The sequence below is a fragment of the Macrotis lagotis genome, chromosome 2 (assembly GCF_037893015.1).
Source record: "Macrotis lagotis isolate mMagLag1 chromosome 2, bilby.v1.9.chrom.fasta, whole genome shotgun sequence".
Classification (NCBI taxonomy): Eukaryota; Metazoa; Chordata; class Mammalia; order Peramelemorphia; family Peramelidae; genus Macrotis; species Macrotis lagotis.
The window spans coordinates 259,636,723-259,659,865 of NC_133659.1; the positions used below are offsets into that span (position 1 = coordinate 259,636,723).

The 23,143-nt window shown below is 42.3% G+C and overlaps 1 protein-coding gene across 1 annotated transcript; it reads left to right on the plus strand.

Annotated features, from left to right (window-relative positions):
* The first annotated feature begins 725 nt into the window (after nucleotides 1-725).
* On the plus strand, nucleotides 726-6,325 carry WNT10B (Wnt family member 10B). The gene is made up of 5 exons (XM_074220758.1): nucleotides 726-937; nucleotides 2,001-2,119; nucleotides 2,302-2,564; nucleotides 4,251-4,624; nucleotides 5,153-6,325. The coding sequence occupies exons 2-5, from the start codon at nucleotides 2,046-2,048 to the stop codon at nucleotides 5,609-5,611; spliced, it is 1,170 nt and encodes a 389-aa protein (XP_074076859.1). The 5' UTR covers nucleotides 726-937; nucleotides 2,001-2,045; the 3' UTR covers nucleotides 5,612-6,325.
* Nucleotides 6,326-23,143: the final 16,818 nt, after the last annotated feature.

Below are 23,143 nucleotides of genomic sequence, written 5' to 3' on the forward strand. Positions count from 1 at the left end.
GAATAGGTGAAGTACAGAAAGGAAGTAGGACACGAAGGAAGCAGGGTTCATAAGGCCCCGAGGTTCTAGACAGATATCCGCGGGGCAGTTCTTTCCTGTTCTGGGGCAACCTGTCCTGAGCTAAGGAAATCCCCTTCTATATGGTGCCTGCTGTCAAGTGGGCTGGGGCGAAGCCGCAAGGTATTAGACGATGCCTTTATTCAGGTAAAGGTAGGTGGGAGGGTACGTTGGGGGCTGAAATGCAAACTCCGGACCTCAAATCCCAACTCCGCCCCCACCTCGCTGAGGGGTCTTCGTGTAGGAGGCATCCCTATTCAGCCTATTCCGGCGCGTGGGAAACTGAGGCAAAGTGGCAGAAATCCTGGCTGCTGGCAGCCACCCTGTCTCCCTTCCAGAAACATAAGCATGGGATTAGTGGGTGAAGGGACAGCTGGACATGACTCCCTTCAGTCCTTCTAGGTCTAGGCGAAGTCTGCCAAGACTAGGCATTGAAGGAGTGGCTCTGTGTGCTCGCGTGTGTGCGTCTGTGTGTTGGGGGCGGGGAAGGGGTTGAGGGGGGAAGAGTTCTGGGAGCTGAATTGGGTCGGGGAGGGAGGTAGCTGGGAGCTTCTGCACCTCACCGGGTCAGGTGAAGGGGGGGGTGCCGAGGGGTGGAGATGCCCGAGGCCCTGGGAGGAGCCGCGTTCTCTCAGTCCGGGCAAAGCAGCCTCCGACAGTAAAGCGAACCGAGCCAGAGCCCCTAGCTCCCTCCCTCCCTCCCGGCGGCGGCGCTGGAGAAGCGAGGAAGAGGAGTGGCTCGGCCCTGGAAGAATGCGGCCCCGCGGAGGGAGCAGAGCCTGACCCAACCTCCCCAAGACTTGAGCAACTCGACTGCAAAGGAGGGGAGCCAGGGGGCAGAACCTCACCAGTCGAGAACTCGGAGCGCAAGTCACTGGAGGTAACAGGGAACCTCTGGGGGTACTGGGATAGGACAGACAGTCAGAAGTAGAAAGAGAAAAATTAAGAGAAAGCTGGAGACAGCGAGAGAAAGAAACCTCTAATTGTGGGCTAGGAAGGCATTAAAAAAGAGAGTGGAGAAATGGGTCCAAGACTAGGCTTCCTTAGGGACCAGGCTGAAGATTATGCCTGTAAAGGGGTTGGAGGCGTGAACGGAGCAGAGAAATTCAAGCCCCTTGGAGGTGGGAGAGAGCCCACTCCTTCAGTAGCACCTGCATACTCTCTCCATCCCGCCCCCATTTCTCCCTAGTGGGTCAGGGTGGAGTGTAGGCGTGGGGCCTGGGGATTCCCTAAGCCTGCAAGGGAGGGGTGTCCTCTGGGCTCATTACCCTTAAACTTCTCTCACTGAAGAGTAGCTCAGGTAGGAGCCCTTCTCTTTCTACCCTTAGGGTTGCCCTAAGGGCTGTGGCGGTGGATACCACAACTCTATCCCGTTGGTCCAGAGGAACCCACTGAGGGCGTCTCCCACTGCCACAATCCGAGTGTGTGTGTATGTGTGTGTGTGTGTGTGTGTGTGTGTGTGTGTGTGTGTGTGTTGGGGGGAGTGGGCGGGGGTTGTCGCTGAACTCTGTAGTGGGGTGAGACATGAGGCTCGGAGCTGCACTGTGCTAGAAGAGACAGCCACTATCAGAAGGGTAGGATGTATGTGCATGAATAACTTTGTGATCAAGTGTGAATATGTGCGTGTTTGGGTCTTTAGGGTTCTATGCATGTCTGTCGTGTGTCCGGATCTGTTTCTCTGGGGGGAAATTCTGTGAATTGTTTGTGGGTTCCTGAAGTATTAGGGCCAAGATCTCTTCCATTCCCGCTGGGAACTGGGCTGCTGCCCCTCTGGGTTTCTAGGTTTAGTCCTGAGCTCCAAGGTTCTGTGAAGATCTATGAGGCTTTACCGAAGCTGACCTGGGTTAGGAGTTTAGAGTTTGCTTCTCTATCGGGGACCAGACTTGCCCACTCTGGCCTGCCACGCCGCTGCCTCAGATGCAGTATTTCTACTTTTCCCACAGAACCTGAAGAAGTTGCCGCTGGAGCCACCAGGCCCTGGCCAGGACATGACGGAGGAGCCACGGTTATGGCCTCAGCCCTCAGGCCTCGCCGGGCTCCTGCTCCTCTTCCTTTGCAGTAGGTAAGCGTTAGACCAGATCCTGCAGCGTCCGGAATTCTTCCTGAAGACAGGGGGAGGAATATGGATGGACTCTAAGAAAACCTGGGGTGTTCAAGTCACCACAGAGTCGGCCTGGAGAGTGGGACCACCAACTTGAGCCTTGCTCTCCAGTCTCCAACGAGTCCTTTTTTGTATGTCCCTAGAGCATTAAGCAATGAAATCCTGGGGTTGAAACTTCCCGGGGAGCCTCCGCTCACTCCCAACACCGTATGCCTCACCCTGCCGGGTCTCAGTAAGCGTCAATTCGGCCTTTGCCTGCGCAGCCCCGACGTGACGGCGTCTGCGCTGCAGGGCCTGCACATCGCGGTCCACGAGTGCCAGCACCAGCTCCGGGATCAGCGCTGGAACTGTTCGTCCCTGGAGGCCAGCGGCCGCCTGCCCCACCACAGCGCCATCCTGAAGCGGGGTGAGTCCTGCAGGAGAGCAGGTGGAGGCCGGGAGGAAAAGTTTAAAGCTAGGGGAAGGGCCTCATCTGGGAATCCCCTTTCCCCCTCTCCTCCCCCTTCCCAGGTCTTCCTGGCCGGTCCGGGCCGCCAGTCTTACAGCGCTTCATGATTCGCCCGTGCTCCCTGACATGCTCCCAACTTTCCACCTGCTGTGCTGCAGGCGAAGCAGCTGCTTTCCGGCTCCCCCTTCCCCTCCCCCAACCTTCCTTAGGCTCTGCACCACCCGACCCGGGTTGCACCTGTGAGTTGGGAGATTCCCTCAGCTCTGAGAGCTTCAAACGCCCCCCCCACCCCATCTACCTCCCCCTTTACTCTCTCCACCTCCCACTCTTTGACAAGCCTGGGCCATGCCCTCCGCAGCCACAGCGGAGGCGGGGAGACGCCCCCAGCCGTTTAAGGGTTAAACCTGCTCCCCTAATTGCTGGGGTTCCCAGGAGCTGTCGCTGGGAACAAAGACCCCGATGGCTTTGAAGCCAAGGAGTATCCCCCTCCTCTCCCTGTTGTGAGAGCCCCAGGTGGCACTCACCTGAGCAGGTGAGGAGCAGTGGGAGGGGATGAGAACAGGTCACTGTGGCCAGGTCTAAGAGGATTCATCTCCAACCCTAAGTTAAGTCACTGAAGGAGTGAAAATCCGGCTTAGTTTAGAGGATAGAGGCTATGCTTTGGGGGAGAAAGGGTTAATAGACAGCTGCCTTCTACGGGGAATTCCCAAGACAAGTGTGAACAGCTTCACCCTTTGTGGGTTGGGGGGATTGAGAGTGAGGACCAACAGCCCATCTTCCCATGGGGTGGGGAAGATAGGAGGAAGGAGTCAGGTGGTGAACCAAGACTTTGTAAGGAGATATTGACATCCCCTCCCTCCTAATTAAGTGTGGGACCAATAGTTCTTCCTCCCTAAAAGAGATCCAAAACCTTGGAATCAGATTTGAGAGTCAGTTTTCCTAAGCATGTTAAAGGACTGTAGCTCTAATTATCTTTCAGTCCAACCTTCTTTCAGGTGTTCCCTATCTCTGAGAGGACTATAGATTCCTACACCATCCCTAGCAGTATGGGATCCAGGGTCCAAGGATCACTTTGTGGTTCTTCCTCTTTCATATCTTTTTTACAGTTGAAATCAGGTTAAATTGAACCTCAAGACTTGTACTTATCTATAGAAGTTAAATTACATATACACGAATTAATATATATACATATGTAATTAAGTAAAAAAAGAACCTCAAGGGCAGTCTTTGTCTTGTTAATGGTGGGAGGATGATTTATAGATCAAATGTATGTATGTGAGTAGCAGGCTTTTTGTTTGGATTTTGTTTTTATTTTGCTTTGGTTGAAAAATCTCAGTTTTAATAACCTCTATCTTTTCAGCTTACTGGAAGTTCCGTGCATGGTAGGATGAAGGAGGATTAGAACTAGTGACATTTAAGGGTTAAATTTCTACTCATTGCTTTCCAAAAATGCTTTCAATTTGAGTCTTGCACACATTTTCAAAGTTCATTTGCTCCTCTATGCCTTCCCTTCATTCTTCAAGGTTTGGCCCCTGTCAGGGTACATGATCAGAGCAAGATTCTAACTTTTGCTGGTGGTTCTATATTCCTTCCATCTTTCCTACCTGTCTATTCATTCCTACTACCTTTCTCTTCTCTCCCCAGGTTTCCGAGAGACTGCCTTCTCTTTCTCCATGCTAGCTGCTGGGGTCATGCACTCAGTGGCCACTGCTTGCAGCCTTGGTAAACTAGTGAGTTGTGGTTGTGGCTGGAAAGGCAGTGGAGAACAGGACCGGTTGAGAGCCAAATTGTTACAGCTACAGACACTATCCCGTGGCAAAAGTTTTCCTAACTCTCCAGTTGGCCTTGGACCCAATTCAGGGACCATCCCTGGTCCCCAGGATACATGGGAATGGGGTGGCTGCAACCACGACTTGGACTTTGGGGAAAAATTCTCTCGGGATTTCCTGGATTTGAGGGAGGCTCCTCGAGACATCCAGGCACGAATGAGGATCCACAACAACCGAGTGGGGAGACAGGTAACCATGCCAACTGAGTAATGGTGTTGTGTGTATGTTTGTATGTTTTGTATGTGTATAGGGGTAGGGAATGTTGGGGGGTCATGCTTCCATGGAAGGTACCTCCATGGAAAATTGTCCCATATATCAAATCCATGGTCAAGAAGTCTCAGAATATATAACAGCCTTCCCAGTCTGCAAGATTTGTTTTTAGAGTCCACAGTGTTTAAGAAAATGGGTGAAAGATGAATTATATTTGGGGGGCATAGAGGCTTTCATTGATAATCCTATATGTACTACTCCACTCAATCAGATATTCAATAAGATGTTGGGAATATTAAGTTCTACTCCTATATTCATCTGACTAGTTATGGACAGATAGTTATGGACAGATAGTAAGCATACAGTTTACCCATGTGTAAATGAAAGAATTGGACTAGATTATCTTTAAATTATTTTATAGTTTCATAATTCCTGATAATTCTTCTCTTTTCCTTCTCATTCATCATCCTTTCCTGATAACACCCCCACCCCCACCCCATACTCCAGGTGGTGACTGAGAATCTGAAACAGAAATGTAAGTGCCATGGCACATCAGGAAGCTGCCAGTTCAAGACCTGTTGGAGAGCAGCACCAGAGTTCCGGGTGGTTGGGGCAGCACTTAGGGAACGATTAAATCGGGCAGTCTTCATCAATGCCCACAACCGAAACTCAGGTGCTTTCCAGCCTAGGCTTCGCCCTCGACGACTTTCCGGTGAACTCGTCTATTTTGAAAAATCTCCTGACTTTTGTGATTGGGAGCCAACCTTGGGATCACCAGGCACCCAGGGACGTGTCTGCAACAAGACCAGCCGCCTCCTGGATGGTTGTGGGAGTTTGTGCTGTGGTCGAGGGCATAATGTTCTCCGTCAGACCCGTGTTGAACGATGCCACTGCCGTTTTCACTGGTGCTGTTATGTTCTCTGTGATGAGTGCCGAGTCACTGAATGGGTAAATGTCTGCAAGTGAGAAGGAGATTCATCCCCATCTCCCACCCTAATTCACCCTATGGAACCTGGGAGAAGGGAAGGGCTCCCTTTAGCTCTTTGCAGCTTAATTCATGCATCAGTATCTCCCCAGAAACAGTTTCAGGGAGTCCAAGCTTGATGGTTCAACAATTTGTCCTTTCTGATTTTTCCTCTATAATTAGAGGTTTGGAAAGATCTGAAGCTCCTACCCCTTTAATGCCCTATTCCATGTCCTTCACACACTGGAATAGACCGAGATGAAATGCACTGTGTTACCCCAAACTACCTGATTGTCCCCATGGAAAAAACCATGATTCCTGACTGTCTACTGGATGGAGATTATAATCATTTTTCTCCCAGTGTAATGAGCCCAGGAGTTATACAGAATTCTAAATGCCTGTATTCTAAGAACCATCCACATCCATCTCACCATTCCATCCTGTAGTACTGGTCCTCTTTTTGAAGTAATAGGAGAAAGTAAAACAGAAGGGGATCTATTTCTGGAAAGGGTTTAATTAATTGGGAACAATTATAACTCCCAAGAAAGTGTCTGGAGCCCTTAGTTTCATAAGTCTTCCCCCTTTTCTCTTGGATCCTTAAAGAGGTCTTTTCTGGAAAGGGTGGGGCTAGGACTTTCTAATTTCTTCTGTCTTCCTCAGAAGAAGGGGAGGGAACAGATAATTTATTTTGCTGAGACTTGTTCTTGGTTCTTCGTTGTAACTAAAATAAATTCAAATCATGTCACTGAGCTGGTGGCTGCAGATATAGAAATGTCCAGGATTTCTGTCCCTTCTTTTTTTCCAAGATGATTCACCTTCCAACATTAGTGGTCTAGTTCCTAGTTCTGTCAGACCATTGCCTGGGAAAAGGAAAAGATTGCTGGGTATGTTGTTAGTGTCATACCTTGTTCTGCCATTAGCTAGATCTACCTGATATAAAGTACAAGGCCATAAGTATTTGGAACTATTAGTTCAGAATTCCTCCTTAGCCATAACCAGAGACTATGGTATTGAGCTTAGAATCTGCTCCAAACTGTCACCAAGTCTCGATCTAGCCTAGACCTAAAAGAAAGGGAATTTTTCTGTTTTCCCAGATCAGAGAATTAGTTAGAATTATAGGGAACAGAATGGGAGAATAAATACCCTAGGCTTAAAATGGGAATTCTTTATTCTGGAAACCAGAAGTGATTTCCATTGTCTTAATTGCAAATATTTATAGGTCCTCCATCAAATAATTCTCATTTACAATAAGGTAAAGTAATTTGTCTTTCTTTAAGAAAACTGGTCAAATACAAATAGAAAGAGCAACCATTCTTTTATCCTAATCTTTCTTGTCTCACTAAAAATAAATAATTTTCAGAGCAAATCTCAATGAAGAAAAGGGATATGTATGTAATATGCATAAATGGATTGTACATTCCTTTGGATAGAAGTCCTGGGATTTTTAGACCAGACACTGAAGGTAGAAATGACTGACTTTTCTTCCCTATACCATACCTGTGAGAACTATCCAGAGAGCCTCTGAGGGGCTCAGAATTCCTGGGAAATCAGGGGACTTCCTACAGTATAGTGAAGTGGACATTTCTGGGGGATTCCCTGATGGAATTTTGCTTGAGAAAGACCTAGAAATGTTAATAGAAAATTGTCTCAGATCACACACACACACACACACACACACACACACACACACACACACAGAGTAACACTCGTGGAACCATCCTGGATTCCATTCCATTCTTAGCTCAATCATTAGTTAGAGAGTTTGAAGATGTGTTCTGGGATGGGGTCTGTGGATCTGAATGAATTTCTTTCTCTGGACATTTCTGATATTCATAAAGATGATCCATATTGGGAAGACTTGCTCTACTTTATCCCACAGCCAGTCCCAAGAAGCACATCACAGTCTCTTATTTTGCTTCCTTTTTCAGATTCCTCTTCCTTTCTTTCTAGCTCTCTGCTTTTCTCAGACACACTCCCTGGCAGACTGAAATCCCAAACCACAACCTTGAGAAATTCCAAGTGGATTTTGTCAGCAAGGCCAACACTCCCCACCCTCACTGCAGCTCCTCCGGCACACGCACTGGGCTCAGACCCAGGCCTGGGGTCAGTGACAGCCACTAAAAGGATGCAGCCCACAGGGCGGGTGCTGCAAGTTCAGCCTTTGCTCAATTCCAGTGGCACAGAATGGGAGGGAAGAATGAAAGAACTAGGAGTAATGCCTCCCTCCTTTTGCTCACTCCACCTTCTGGTTAATGGGTGGGAGTCATGGGGAAAGAGAAAGGGTAAGCTGAGTGATTGTCAGATGGAGCTTCAAAAGAAGGAAGCTGCCCTTCGGCAGAACTGTTCCCAACTCCACTCCTATTTACCCTGAGTGGGAAATCCCCATAGATCTTAGAGTAGACATTTCTTTTTTTGCCAAAGACCTCAAAAGCATGAAGAAAAAAGGGCTGAGAACTTCTCCCCAAAAGTATCCTGTTTCCACAGTTCTTCCCTACCTCCAGAACCATGGTCTTGTTCCAGACCACATTAGGGTCCTTTTCTTGGTGGCTGGAATTTTGATTCAAAAGTATCCCTGGCTTAGAGAATAGGCATTGGATAAAAGTCAGCTCACCACTGTGGAGAGTCCTCTTCCTTGCCAGACCTCCACAAAAGCCAATTTGGCTCAATGGGAGGATTAGAGAAGAGGGTTGGAAAATACCTTTATAAAAATTAGGATTGAAATGAAAATGGGAACTCTATAAAGATTCAGGGAAAGGAATAAAAAAGATAAAGCAATTGTAGCTGAATTGAACACAGGAACCACTCTTGGATTTGGAGAAAGATAGCTTGGAAGATATCTACCTTTGAGGGCAGATATAGGTAGGACAAGTCATATACCTCTTACATCCCTATACCAAGTGACAGTGAAGTCCCTGCAAGTTGAAATTAGAGTTTTGAACTGATTTTGAGCTAATTGTTGTTCCATTATTCAGTCTTGTCTACTCTCAGTGACCCCATGGAACATAGAAGGGTAGGCTTTCTATTCTCCACTACCTCTAGAAGTCTGTTCTCATGTTCACTGCTACCATAACAATATTCATCACATCCTCTGCTGCCCCCTTTTCCTTTTGCCTTCAGTCTTGCCCAACTTCTTCTGCAATGGGTCTTTTCTTTTCCTTATGCAACCAAAGTATTTAAACTTCAGCTTCCAGTGAATAGTTGGAATTAATTTCTTTAAATATTGACTGATTTGATCCTCATGTCCAAGGGACTCTCAAAAGTCTTTTTAAGCACCACAATCAGAAGGTATTGATTCTGGGTGCTTAGCTTTCCTTAAAATCCAATTCTCACAGTCATACATTACTACTGGAAAAACTACAACTTTTACTAGATGGATCTTTATCAGCAAGGTGAAGTCTCTGCTTTTTAGTATGCTGTCCAGTTTTGCTATGGTTTTCTAAAGATCATCATCTTTTAATGGTATAGCCGTAGTCACCTTCTTTAGTGATCTTTGAACCCCAAAATATAAAATCTGACACTACTTCCAGTTCTTCTCCCTATTGCCAGGAAGTTATGGGACCAGCTGTCAAGTTCTTGTTTTGAGCTTTTTGGTTTGCTTTTTTAATGTTAAGCTTCAAATCAGTTTTTACACTCTCCTCTTTCACCCTCAACAAAAGACTTCTTAATTCCTCTTCACTTTCTGTCACCAGTGGTATCATCTGCCTATCTGACATTGTTGATATTTCTCTTAGCAATCTTAATTCTAGCTTTTGATTCATCCTACCTTACATTCTACATGATATATTCTGAATATAAGTGAAATAAATAAGGGGACAATATACAGCCCTTTTGTGCGCTCCTTTTTCGATCTTAAACCAATCAGTCATTCCATGTTTGGTTTTAACTGTTGCTTTTTGACCCTCATACAGGTTCCTCAGGAGACAAGATAACATGGTATTCCCATCTCTTTGAGAGTTTGTCACATTTTGTTGTGGTCCACACAGTCAAAGATTTTCATGAGGTGTTTTTTTTTTAACTTCCATGCTTTCACTATCATACAGTGAATGTTGGCAATTTGTTCTCTACTTCCTTTGTCTCTTCAAAACCAGCCTTCTTTTCTGATAATTCTAGGTTTATTATTGCTGAAGCTTAACTTGTCAAATCTTCAGCAGAATCTTGTAGTACTGTTAAATATGTGCAGTTGTTTAGTAATTTGACTATTCCTTGGCATATTCCTTCTTTGGGATGTAAACTGATATTTTCCAATCCAGTGACTACTGATGTGTTTTCCAAATTGGCATATTGAATGAAGCACTTTAATAGCATCATCTTTTAGCATTTTAAATAGCTCAGCTGTTCAATTCCATCGCCTCCACTAGCCTTATTGTTAGCAATGCTTCCTAAGGCCCACTTGACTTCATTCTCTAAGGATGTTTGGCTCTAGATCAGTAGCCACACGATCACATTTATTGGTATTATTAAGATCTTTCTTTCATAGTTCTTTTGTGTATTCTTGCCATCTCTTCTTTTTAGTTTTTTTGTTTGGTTTATTTATTTATTTTATATTATTACTGCAATCTTGTTGTGAGAGTAAACATAACCCCCCTCCCCCCAAAAAAGATAGAGAAACCTCAAGAATAATGAGAGAAAGAAAAGTATACTTCAGTCTATGTTCAGATTCCAATGGCTCTGTCTCTGGGGTGAGTTGCCTTCTTTATCATAAGTCCACCAGAGAAGTTGCTTCACTATTTTCCCCACAGTTGCTATTACTAGCTAAATTTCCTTCCATTCTATTCCTCCCCATTCTCATTTATTCTATTCTCTCTCTACCTTCACCTTGTCCCTGCTCAGAAGTGTGTTGTATCTGAGTACCCTCTCCCATGATCTTCTCTCTCTTCTAACACCTATTCCCCCCCTTCCTTCACCCCATTCCCCCTTATGCCATTCCTTTCCTCTCATTTTTCTCTATGTAAGATAGATTTCTATACCTATTAAGTATATATGTTATTTCTTCTCTGAGTCATTTCTGATGAGAATGAAGGTTCCCCCCATTCCGCTCAATTGCAAAAGCTTTTCTTTTTTAGATTTTTCAAGGCAATGGGGTTAAGTGGCTTGCTAAAGGCCACACTGCTAGTTGTGGCCTATTAAGTGTCTGAGGTCGGATTTGAACTCAGGTACTCCTGACTCCAAGGCCGGTGCTCTATTCACTGTGCCACCTAGCCGCCCCTGCAAAAGCTTTTTCTTGACTCTTATGTGAAATATCTTAGCCCCTTCTTCCTCTCCTTTCCCTTCTTCCCATTACTTTCCTTTATCACCCATTGACTCCATCTTACTACTATATTATACCATTATATTCAGCTCCTTCCTATGTCTGGTCTATATACATATACATATATATATATGTATGCATATATATATATATATATATATATATATATATATATATATATATATATAATCCTTCTAATTGCTCTTATAAATGAGAAAGTTCATAGGGATTATCAGCATCTTCTTACCATGCAGGAATGCAAACAGTTCAGCATCATTAAGTTCCTCATAATTAGTCCTTCTCATCAACCCCCACCTGAGACCTGTACTTGGATATCAAATTTTCTGTCCAGCTCCAGTTGTTTCAAAAGGAAAGTTTGAAAGTCCCCTGTTTCATTGAAAGTCCATCTTTTCCCCTGGAAGAGGATGTTCATTTTTTCTGGGTAGTTGATTCTTGGTTGTAATCCAAACTCTTTTGCCTTCCAGAATATCATACCCCAAGCCCTTTGAGCCCTTAATGTAGACTTTGCCAAATCCCGTGTACTCCTGTCTATAGAGCCATGAATTGTTTTTTTCTGGCAGCTTTTAGTATTTTCTCTTTGACTTGGGAGTTTTGGAATTTGGTTATATTATTCCTGGGAGTTTTTCTTTTGGGATCTCTTTCAGAAGGTGGTCAGTGAATTCTCTCAATTTCTATTTTACCCTCTGTTTCTAGGATCTCAGGGCAATTTTGTTGTATTATTTCTTGAAAAATGAAGTCCAAGGTTCTTTTCCTGGTTGTGATTTTCAGGTAGCCCAATAATTTCTAAATTATCTCTTCTGGATCTGTTTTCCAGGTCAGTTGTTTTTCCAGTGAGATATTTCACCTTTTCTTCTAAGTTTTGGTTCTTTTGGTATAGTTTTATTTCTTCCTGATTTCTTGCAAAGTCATCAACTTCCTTTAGTTCCATTCTACATTTGAAGGAGTTATTTTCTTCAGAGAGCTTTTTTTATTTCTTTTTCCAGGTGGGCAATTCTGACTTTTTTTTTGCTAGGCAATGGGGTTAAGTGACTTGCCCACGGTCACCCAGCTAGGTAATTATTAAGTGTATGAGGTCAGATTTGAACTCAGATTCTTCTGACTCCAGGGCTAGTGCTCTATCCATTGCACTGCCTATCTTCTCCCAATTCTGCTTTTTAAGGCATTCTTCTCCTTTTTTGCCTTTTGTATTGCTTTTTCCATTTGGTCTAAACTGGCCAAACATTTTAACATTTTATTTTTTCAGTATTTTTTGTATTTCTTTCAGCAAGCTGCTGACTTGTTTCTCATGATTTGTCTGCATTGCTCTCATTTCTCCTCCCAACTTTTCCTCTACCTCCCTTAATTACTTTTCAAAGTCTTTTTTGAACTCATCCATAGTCTGAGCCCATTTTCTATTTATCTTGGAGGTTTTGGATACTGAAGCTTCAACTTTGATACCTTCTGAGTATGTATTTTGATCTTCCATGGGACCAAAGTAATTGTCTATTATTAGATTCTTCTTTTTCTGTTGTTTACTCATTTCCTCAGCCTAGGACTAATTTACGACACTTCCAAGGCTTTGGGAGGTTTCTGGGACACCTCACTGGGACCTTAATTCCTCCAAGGTCTTATGAGAGACTCTGACTGCTCACTTTCCTGTGCTCAGGTATGTGGATGACCACAGGGCCCCCCCCCGCCCTGGAGCTGTAAGGAGAGTCCCTGCTCAGCTATGGTAGTATGGAACCCAGACTGCAACATGGATCTGCATGTGGGCAAACAGCAGAGGCCTGCCCCAGGGAGTGCAGAGAGACCTCTTCATTCTCCCTTGACCCTCTTACCATCTGTGGGCTGTGCTCTGGAAGTTCTTTGGAAGTGGCTCCATGGATTCCCACTGCAGGTTCTCACTACAGGACTGTTCTGAGGCCAATGTTCTGCTCCTCTCTCACTATGGTATGGCAGAGTTCTTTCATCACCCCTTTAGGATGTCCCAGGAGATCCCTGAGCCAAGAAGTCTGGAAACTGTCCCCCTCTGCCATGGACCCAGGCACCCCCCAGGGACCCAAGTGCCCCATGGGCTGTTCCTGGACAGCTGGAGCTGGTTTGCTCAGGCCCAGCTGCACTGCATCTCTATCCAATCCCAGCCCCAGTGAAATAGACCTTTCTGGTGAATCTTCTAAGTTGTCTTGGACTGGGAAATTGTATCATTCAGTCTTTCTGTGGGTTCTGTCCCTCTTAATTTTGGCTAGAGTCATAATTTGATGTCTTTTGGAGTTTTTGGGGGAATGAGTTTCTGTGAATCCCTGCCTTTGTGCAGCCATCTTGGCTCCACCCCTTATAATAATCTTGCCACCTCCTTTTAATCTGTTCTGATTCTGTTAAATTCCTACCATTTTGGTCTTTTATCATACCCATTTTGCATGGATTTTCCCCTTCATATATTTAATTTTCTTAAAGTATCTTCTTTTTTCCAATCTGTTATTTTATTCTATTACTTTGCATTGCTCATTTAAGAAAATTTTATCTTTACTTATTATTCTCTGGAATTCTGCATTAAGTTGAGTATATATATATTTCCTTTTTTCCTTTTCCTTTTGCTTTCCTTCTTTCCTCAGCTATTGTAAAGTCTCATCAGAAAGTCACTTTGCTAGTAGACATCACTTATTCCAATAGTGGAAATGAGTGGGAGAAAGGGACTAGAACCTAAAGGACAGGGGGAAAGATGATAATGGATTTATCTAGGAATGAGAATAACAAAGAAAGTCCAGTATAGTGGACTACCTCCCAATCTTGTATTCCCTTGAAAGAATCTGTTTATAAGACTTTGGACCACCATCACCCCTCTTCACCCCAGGAATAAAAAACCAAGACAATCTTAGTACTGCTGTAGCTATGGCTCTGGTCTAGACAATAGTTGAATAATCTTTCATAGTGGAAAAAATATAGAGAAACAGTTTGGCATAGTGACTACAGGGAAATTCCTGAAGTCAGAAAAACCTGGGTTCAAATTCTTTCTCCAACACATTCTAACTGTGTCATCTTGGTACTTCACATAACCTCTGAGGACCCTAGGTTTAGTAAGTTACATAGGAATTACTGATTTCCCCCAATGGGAGTTACTCACCACTAATAAAACTATAAGAAAAGAGAGAGAAACACACACACACACAAACAGAGAGAGACAGAGAGACAGAGACAGACAGACAAAGAGACAGAGAAAGAGACAGAGAGAGAGAGAGAGACGGAGACAGAGAGAGAGACACACACAGAGACACACAGAGACAGAAACAGAAAGGGAGAGAGAGAGAAGAGAGAGAGAGAGAGAGAGAGAGAGAAACTACCAGGAAAGGTACCCTTGACTCCCTTTAACAATTCCTACAACCAAAATCAAGTTGTGTCAAAGATATTCTAAGGATCTGGGTAAGAGAGTAGAGTAGTTGACAGTTGACTTGGGTCACAGTAATGAGGGCTTAGAGAGAATTGGAACAAACTTGTAGTCCATATAAACACAAAATAAACTTTGTCAATGCTTCATGAGAATTCATTCTGCAAACGTCATTAAGTATCTATATTGTGTAAATGAACACTTTGCTAAACTTTGTAGTATTAGATAATACACAGTCCATGCCTTAATTATGTTAAGCATATATAATGAGCAGAGGCAATTCCCATTCACATTGGCATTACATTTCCCTCTAAGTTCTAGAGGTAATTTAGAGGATTGGAGAGTATCTTTTCTAATAGGATAACTTTAAGCATACTGTGGGAAGGAGTAACTAATTATTGGTTAATATCAATTAGCCAGTAAGATTTATTTATCTTTTAGTTGGGATTGTTTTTGACACATTCTTGTATTAGTTGACACAAAGACTAAGGGGAAAGTAGACTCATTATCATAGCACATGTGGCAAAGGGAGGGGGCTAACTCACTGTTCCTGCAGCTTTTGCAAAAGTACTCAAGAAGTTTTTTAGGGGTTGTGTAGTTTTCTGCACAGTTCTTTGTAGAATCCTGAAGTTGCTTTTCTTCAGTGTTATTCGTCTTCAGCTCCCATAGTGAACAATGCTGACATTTCTGGGACTACTACTAGATTTCCAGTGAGAACTCGAAATACTACAACCATCCAAAATTTGCAAAAGGACTTGAAAGGGAGAGGGGGCTTCTCTCTCTCCCCACTCCAAGTTATTTCCTCTCAAGTTCTTGACTGAACTGTTTTTTCATCATTACTAGCAGATGCTAGGATTTTGGGTGCAGAACATGCTTACTATTTTATGGAAGATGCATAGGACTTAATAGAATCATTTCAGTCAATATGTACACACCTTCTATGAAGCATCACTCCATGTTGTGCAATGACTTTTAAGAACTCACATGTAATCTAATGTTTTTGATTTTGATTGATTCAATAGAGATGCCTTGGTTTTGTTCACAGCTAGTTCATACTTTAACTGATTTGAGTGACTCATACTTTTATATAAATATAATAATTTACATATACAAATGCATTAATAATTACAAAACAAAATCCTGAATGATCTATGGTGGTCAGGATGGGTTGGAGTTCTCTATAATCTCCAACAAAGAGAATGGAGGAGTTGAGCTTTAAAGAACAAGAAGGAATTCAGAAGACAAACTTTCTGAAATAAGAAACAGAACAAATAAAGTAGGGAGAGTGAATGTTAAATTTAAGGATCTGAAAGTAGGTTAGTTTAGTTGTAATAAGAGTAGGTAGTATCACTAGTGTCAGTATCCCTTTCCATAAACATAAAAAACTCTTTAATGGTGTTGAGGTAGTTTAACTAATTTTGGGGGACTTAATGGTATATTTTTAATATTTAATATTTATTTATTCTCATTTTGTACAAATAATTTTATATACATTAATAAAATATTATTGCTTAAGAGTAAACAAAACATTCCCCCCCAAATATAGACTTGCTTGAATGTTAAAGTAAAGGGGAGAGAAAAAAATTAAAATAAAAAAATAGTAATAATTGTAGGTATGGCCAGGTGGCGCAATGAACGGAGCACCAGCCCTGGAGCCAGGACGACCTGAGCCCCTATCTGGCCCCATACACCCAACAATCACCCAGCCATGTGACATGCAAGCCACCCCAACCCCACTGCCTTGCAACCCCCCCCAAAAAAGACCCAAAATAAAATAAAAGAGTAATAATAGTAGGGGTGGCTGGGTGGCAGACAGAGCATTGGCCCTTGAGCCAGGAGCACCCGGGTCCAAATCTGGCCTCAGACACCCAAAGATCACCCTGCTATGCGGCCCCAAGCAGGCCACCCAGCACCATTTGCCCTACACCCCCCCAAAATAATAATAATAAAAAATGTGCTTCGGTCTTTGTTCCAACACCAACAACTCTGTCGTGGGTAGATCACATTTTTTATGATAAGTCCATTGCAAGAGTTACTTCCATATTTTTCCACCATTGCCATTGCTGATTGCAACTCCCTCCTTTCATATTTCTCCACTACCATATACTACATTTTCTCTCTCCTTTCACTGGCTCTGCTGTAGGGTAGCTGAGTGGTGCAGCAAACATATCCCTGGTCCTGGGGCCAAGAAGCCCCGAGCCTCCCTACCATCCCTTAGGCCCAGCATCCACCTGGCCCTATGGTCCCAGACAGGCCATCCAATCCCAGCCCCTTGCAAGAAGTAAAAAAGAAAATGTGTTATATCTGACCACTCTCCCCCCATGGTCCATCCTCTCCTCCATCACTCACATCCCCCCCTTCCCCCTGTCCCCCCTTCTTATTCTAGATGCCTATACCCTATTGAGTATATCTGCTGTTTCCTCTCCTAGCCACCTCTGATGAGAGCAAAGATTCCCTCATTCCCTCTTGTCTTCCCCCCTTCCATATCATTGCAATAGCTCATTGTAATAAAGAAAAAATCTTATTATATGAAATATCTTGGCCTATTCCCCCTCTCCTTTTTCTTTCTTCCATTACATTTCTTTTTTTTCTATTGACTCCATTTTTACACCATATTTTATCTTCAAATTCAGCTTTCTCCTGTGCTTCAACTATAAAAGCTCCTTCTACCTGCTCTATTAACTGAGAAGGTTCATATGAGTATTATCAGTGTCATTTTTCTATGCAGTTCATCATCATTAAGTCCCTCATATTTTCCCCTTCTCCTCCAATCTCTATGCTTCACCTGAGTCCTGTATTTGAAGATCAAACCTTCTGTTCAGCTCTGGCCATTCCAACAGGAACATTTGAAATTCCCCTGGTTCATTGAAAGTTCATCTTTTTTACCCTGGAAGAGGACATTCAGTTTTGCTGGGTAGTTAATTCTCGGTTGCATTCCAAGCTCTTTTGCCTTCTGGTATGGTATATTATATTCCAAGCCCTACGAGCTTTTAATGTAGTTGCTGCTAAGTCCTGTGAGATCCTGACTGCAGCTCCATGATATTTGAACTGTGTCCTTCTGGCTGCTTGTAATATTTTCTCTTTGACTTGGGAGTTCTGGAACTTGGCTATGGCTTTTTGGGATCTCTTTCTCGGTGGGGGGGATCATGGATTCTCTCCATTTCTATTTTGCCCTCTGCTTCTAGGATATCAGGGCAATTTTCCTGTAGTAATTCTTTGAAAATGATGTCAAGGCTCTTTTCCTGATCCTGACTTTCAGCTATTCCAATAATTTTTAAATTATCTTTCCCAAATCTGTTTTCCATATCAGTTGTTTTTTCAATGAGATGTTTCACATTTTCTACTAATTTTTCATTTTTTTGGTTTTGAAGTATTGAGTCCTGATTTCTTGTATATTCAGCAATCTCCCTGAGTTCTGTTCTTTGTCTGAAGGATTTGTTTTCCTCAGAGAGTTTTCTTATCTCTTTTTCCATCTGGCCAATTTTACTTTTTAAAGCATTCTTCTCCTCAATAACTTTTTGAACTGTTTTATACATTTGACCTAAGCTTGTTTTTAGCATGCTATTTTCTTCAGCATTTTCTTGGATTTCCTTGACTAGGCTGCTGACTTCATTTTCATGTTTTTCCTGCATCTCTCTCATTTCTTTTCCCAGTTTCTCTTCTAACTCCCTCATTTGATTTTCAAAGTCTTTTTTTGAGCTCTGTCATAGCCTGATCCCAATTTTTGTTTTTTCCTTGGAGTCTAGATGCAGGAGCTTGTGTTTCCTCATCTTCAGACTGAGTATATTGATCCTTCTTGGGACCATAGACTATGTATTTCTCAATGGTGTTCCTCTTTTTTCTCTGTTGCTCATTTTCCCAGCCTGAGCCTGGTTTTGGGATGCTTCCTGAACTTTTGGTACACTCCCACAAGGGTCTCAGTGTGTGAGGCTCTGTCCTCCCTCCTGGTCTATGAATGACCATATGTGCCCCCCTCTGCTACGGGGCTGAGGTAGAGGGGGCCCCTGCTGTTCTATGGGGGGGCCTAGACTATGATCAGGATCTGAATGTGTTCAGAGCCCCAGAGTCCTGTTCCAGGGATAGAGGACAGAGCTGGGCAGTCTCTCTTCACTCCCCTCCATCAGCTCAATGGGCTCATGCTCTGGGGCTCCTGCTTACCTCCTCTGCCTGCTTATGTTTCCTGGATCTGGAATGCAGTGGCCATGCTGCTCTCTGTGTGTCCTGAGGGCTAGACTTCATGTACTCACTCTGGCAGAGGTCCCCCCCCCTGCTGTTCCCCCAATTTGTGCCCAGTGCAGCAGTGGCTCCCAGTGCTCTGGGGCTGCTTCCAGGAGGTTGAAGCTCTTTCACTCTGGCAGGCCACCCCTCTGGCGGGCTGCCCCTCCAACCCCAGGGAGCAGAGCCTTTCTGCTCTTTTCCAGGTTATCTTGATTAAGAGAACTGCCTCACTGGGTTCCCTTGTGGGTTCTCTCTCGAAAATTTAGTTAAAGTCCTTAGTTTCAAAGATTTATGAGAGAGCACCTAAGACATGATCCGTTCTTGTCGCCATCTTGGTTCTGCCCCCTTTATCATCTCTTTGACCTAATGATATTTTTTTTTAGGTTTTTGTAAGGCAAATGGGTTAAGTGGCTTGCCTAAGGCCACACAGCTAGATAATTATTAAGTGTCTGAGACCAGATTTGAACCCAGGCACTCCTGACTCCAGGGCTGGTTCTTTATCCACTACGCCACCTAGCCGCCCCTGACCTAATGATATTTTGAGCAAAACTGTGAGTTAAGAGAAAGAGGATGAAGAAACTGTTGGAACTGTTGTAACCCTTATATTGTAAAGAGGAAGAAGTGGATTTAATTTGTATGCCAAGTAGTATGCATGGTAGGATTATATTTCAAAAGTGAAGAGAAACCATGAGAAGAAGTGACAGTTTCTGGCTGTGACCTTTCTCACAACCGAGTTTTCTTTTAAAGTTAATTTTTATTACTAGCTTTTTATATTTCCTACTATACCTCTTCTCCCACTGTTCTTTCCATTTAAGTTGTTGTTTGTTGTCCATTGTGCTAGAATAGGATCAAAATGACATCACTATATTGAAATCAAGGTACAGTCAGATCAATATAAACTGAGAAGGCTCTACTACAGATCAGGCACAAAAAGTCCATATGAACATTTGGAGTAGAGAAATTTCCAAATTTGCATTCTACATTTCTTTGGAGCTACTGCAATTCTACTTTGCTCATGGTATATAGCCCTTTCAGTGCCTGCCATGCTGGATGCTCCTGTGCAAGTATCTCCCATGACTCAAAGGCAATTCCAAAATTTTTCAGAGAGATCTTGAGAGCATTCTTTTATCTCACCTCTTATGACCTCCATTTAAGCATTTGCCTTGTATGTAGTCTTTTAGGCAATTATTCTTTTGGCATTCAAACACCTTGGCCAGCCCATCAGAGTCTTGCTGTATGCTGCAGAGTTTGAATGTTTTGCAGTTCAATTAAAAAAAAACAACCTCTGAATCTAGTACCTTATTTTGCCAGATGATCTTCAGAATCTTCCTAAGACAATTCAAATGGTAGCAAATCAGTTTTCTGGCATGTTATTGGTATACTATCCAGGTTTCAAAATGAAGTTGGCACAATGACTCAGTAGACCTCTTCTCACTCACACTTTCCTTCAGAGCCTCCCAAACACTGAACTAGCTCTAACAGTACATGTATCAAGGAAGTTTGGCTAGAGATGGATTAACTTTGACCTGAAGTATACTGTCAGTATACTGACATCTGTTGAGAACATGATGTTAGAGTTCAGTCCATCTGGATCAAAGGAAATGGATAATTTATAGTCATGTTCTTGGCATAATTCTAAACTGAGATTTTCAGATAGGGCTAGGGATTTAATTGTGATTTTATTGATATGGAAAATTCCCAGATTAGGAAACATACTTTACCAATTCAGATTTATACCTCTTTGCAACCTATAGTCTCAGAGAATTCTCTAAAGCCCTGATTGTTTAAGTGTCCTACCCAAAATCTCAAATCAGTATGTGTAGAAGTAAGACTTGTAAACATGTCTTCCTGGCTCCATAGGCAGCTAAAATATTTTAAAGAACTATTTAATTCTTTAAGTTATCATCTGTTATAAAGTTAATCAATTATATAGCCCATATCCTTTTACATGTATATATATATATATATATATATATATATATGTAAAGTTGAGTGGGATTTTATAGATAATTAATCAATTAATAAGTTACAATTTTAGTAATTAAATAACTGACATTAACATATTCCTTCATTATTACAGTGTGGACTTTGAAATAATTAAGGAACCTTCTTATTAGTTCCTTAGTCCCATGATGGCACTGGCAAAGGTACTCTCCACCATTAATTTAAAAAGGATTAGCTACCAGTGCACTTTCCATCTCTGGAATATATGGTAAATAGTTCTCTTATATTTGGGTTCCCATCAATGGATGGGGGAAAGTATTGCTCCTTCCTCTACTCTTGTAGCCTGTCATTTGCCAGGATGTAGTAGCTAATAAAAAGATTTGGTTAGGTGAGCTGAGCCTGGAGGTCGTTTTTCTACTTTTCTATTTGTCCCTGAACATCAATTACATTAAACCTCCATTTCTAGATAGGCATGGCCTTCCTTGGAGGGAACCTTGTGGGTTTGAAAAGAGCAGAGAACCTGGATCCCCTGATTAAGCTGATAGCCATTAGAGGAGTGACAATCATGGTAGGAAGGCAATCCCTGACCTGGCTTCTCAACCTGAAAAGAATAATTTATATGGTGCAAAACCAAGGTAATGTAAAATTGTAAAATAATCAAGAATTTCATAAATTCTTTTATATTCTAATGTAGTTATAAGTTATATAGGATATCTATCTATCTATCTATCTATCTATCTATATATATATATATATATATAGATGTATAAGAATTTATAAGTTATAGCATCCTGTTTTGGTATTTGCCTTCTTGTATATTTTTATGATTTTTTAGTAATTCTTTTGAATTTCATACTGTACATTGAATACCACTCTATTCTCCACTTGTAGAGTTCCTTTACAATTTTTCTCCATGTCCCAATAGATGTGTAAAGGGCCAAAGAGAATAAGTGATCAAGTTTTTGTGGATTAAGCCTGGGTTCAGAACAGAAGACCGGGCCCTTGGATCTATTCAGTCAATCTTTCAATAAGCATTTATTAAGTACTTTCTGTGTGGTATTGTATGCCCTCAAGGAGCTCTCAATCTAATGAAAGAAAAAACAAGCAAACAAATATATACAAACTATATACAATATAAATAGGAATTTTTGAAAGGGAAAGTACTAGAACTAAAGCTTCCTATAGGAGGTGGAATTTTAATTAGATCTAAGAGGAAGCCAGAGAAGCCAAGAGGTAAAGATGAGGTAGAAGAGTATTCTAGGCATAGGAGACAGTAGAGAAAATGCCATACCTTGGAGATAGAGTATCTTAGCTGTAGTACAGAAAAGAGTCAGTGTCACTAGATCAAAGAATGTATGATAAGGAGACAGATGCAGGAACACTGGAAAAGGTGGGGATGATGGATAGGTTTTGAAGGACTTTGAGTTCCAAACAGATGATTTTGTTTTTGATCCAGGAGATGATAAAGAGACACTGGAGTTTATGAACTGGGGGAAGGGTGACATAGTCAGAACTGCTCCTTAGGAAAAATCACTTTGGCAATTGAAGAAGATGGATTGGAGTGGGGAGAGTCTTGTAGGAGGAAGACCCATCAAGAGGTTATTGTAATATTGAAGTGATGAGGGCCTACAAAATGTAAGGTAGCATATTCCAGAGATGTTGCAAAGATAAATTTGACAGGTCTTGGAAACAAAGTGGATATAAGCTGATGATGAAAAGTAGGGAAGAGTTGAGAATGACTTATGTTTTGAGCTTGGGGACTGGGAGAATGGTGTTGCCATCGCTAGCAAAAGAAAAGCTTGAAATGAATGTAGGTGGGGAAAAGAAAATGAATTCATTTTTGGATATGCTGAGTTTAAGATGTCTACTGGATATCCTATTCATGCTGCTTAAAAGTCAGTTGCAGATGAAAGTCTGTTGGGAAACAGAGGTTAGAGGAAGACAGTTGACTCTGAGAGTCATTAGCCTAAAGATGAAAATTAAATCTATGGAAGCTTGATGAGACCAACGAGTGAAACTGTACAGAGGGAGAAGAGAGGCAAGGACCAAGCCCTCTGGGACTTATACAGTTAATGGTGTGATTTGGCTCGAGATCTAGCAAAGGAGACTGAGTCTGATAGGTAGAAAGAGAAACAAGAGACAGTGGTATCCTACAAACTGAGAGAGAAGAGAGTCCCAAGGAAAAGAGGGAAATTGACCAAAGGCTACAGGAGATCATTGGATCTGGTCATTAAAAGGTCATAGGTATGTTTGGAGAGATGAAATTGGAAGTTATATTGTGAGGTGTTAAGAAGAGAATTAAAGGAAAGAAAATGGAGATAATTTTTTGATTGTCTTTTCAAGGAGTTCAGCTGCAAAGGGAAGAAGAGATATAGGATGTTAGTTACTGGGGATAGGAGGATCAGTGAGGATTTTGGGGAGATATGGTGTCACCTTTTATGTCTAAACCATGTACCTATGCACATCATATCTTGGTATAGAGTATGAGGTGTTGTTTTATACCTAGTTTATACCCTATTGTTTTCCAGTTTTCTCTGCAATCTTTGTCAAAGAGTGAGTTCTTATGCCAAAGTCTGAGGTCTTTGAGTTTATCAAACACTAGATTACTGTGATCCTTGACTACTGTGTCTGGTGTTCCTAATCAATTTCACTAATCCACCATTCTATTCTTAGCAAGTAACATAAAGATTTTTTTTTTTAGGTTTTTGCAAGGCAAATGGGGTTAAGTGGCTTGCCCAAAGC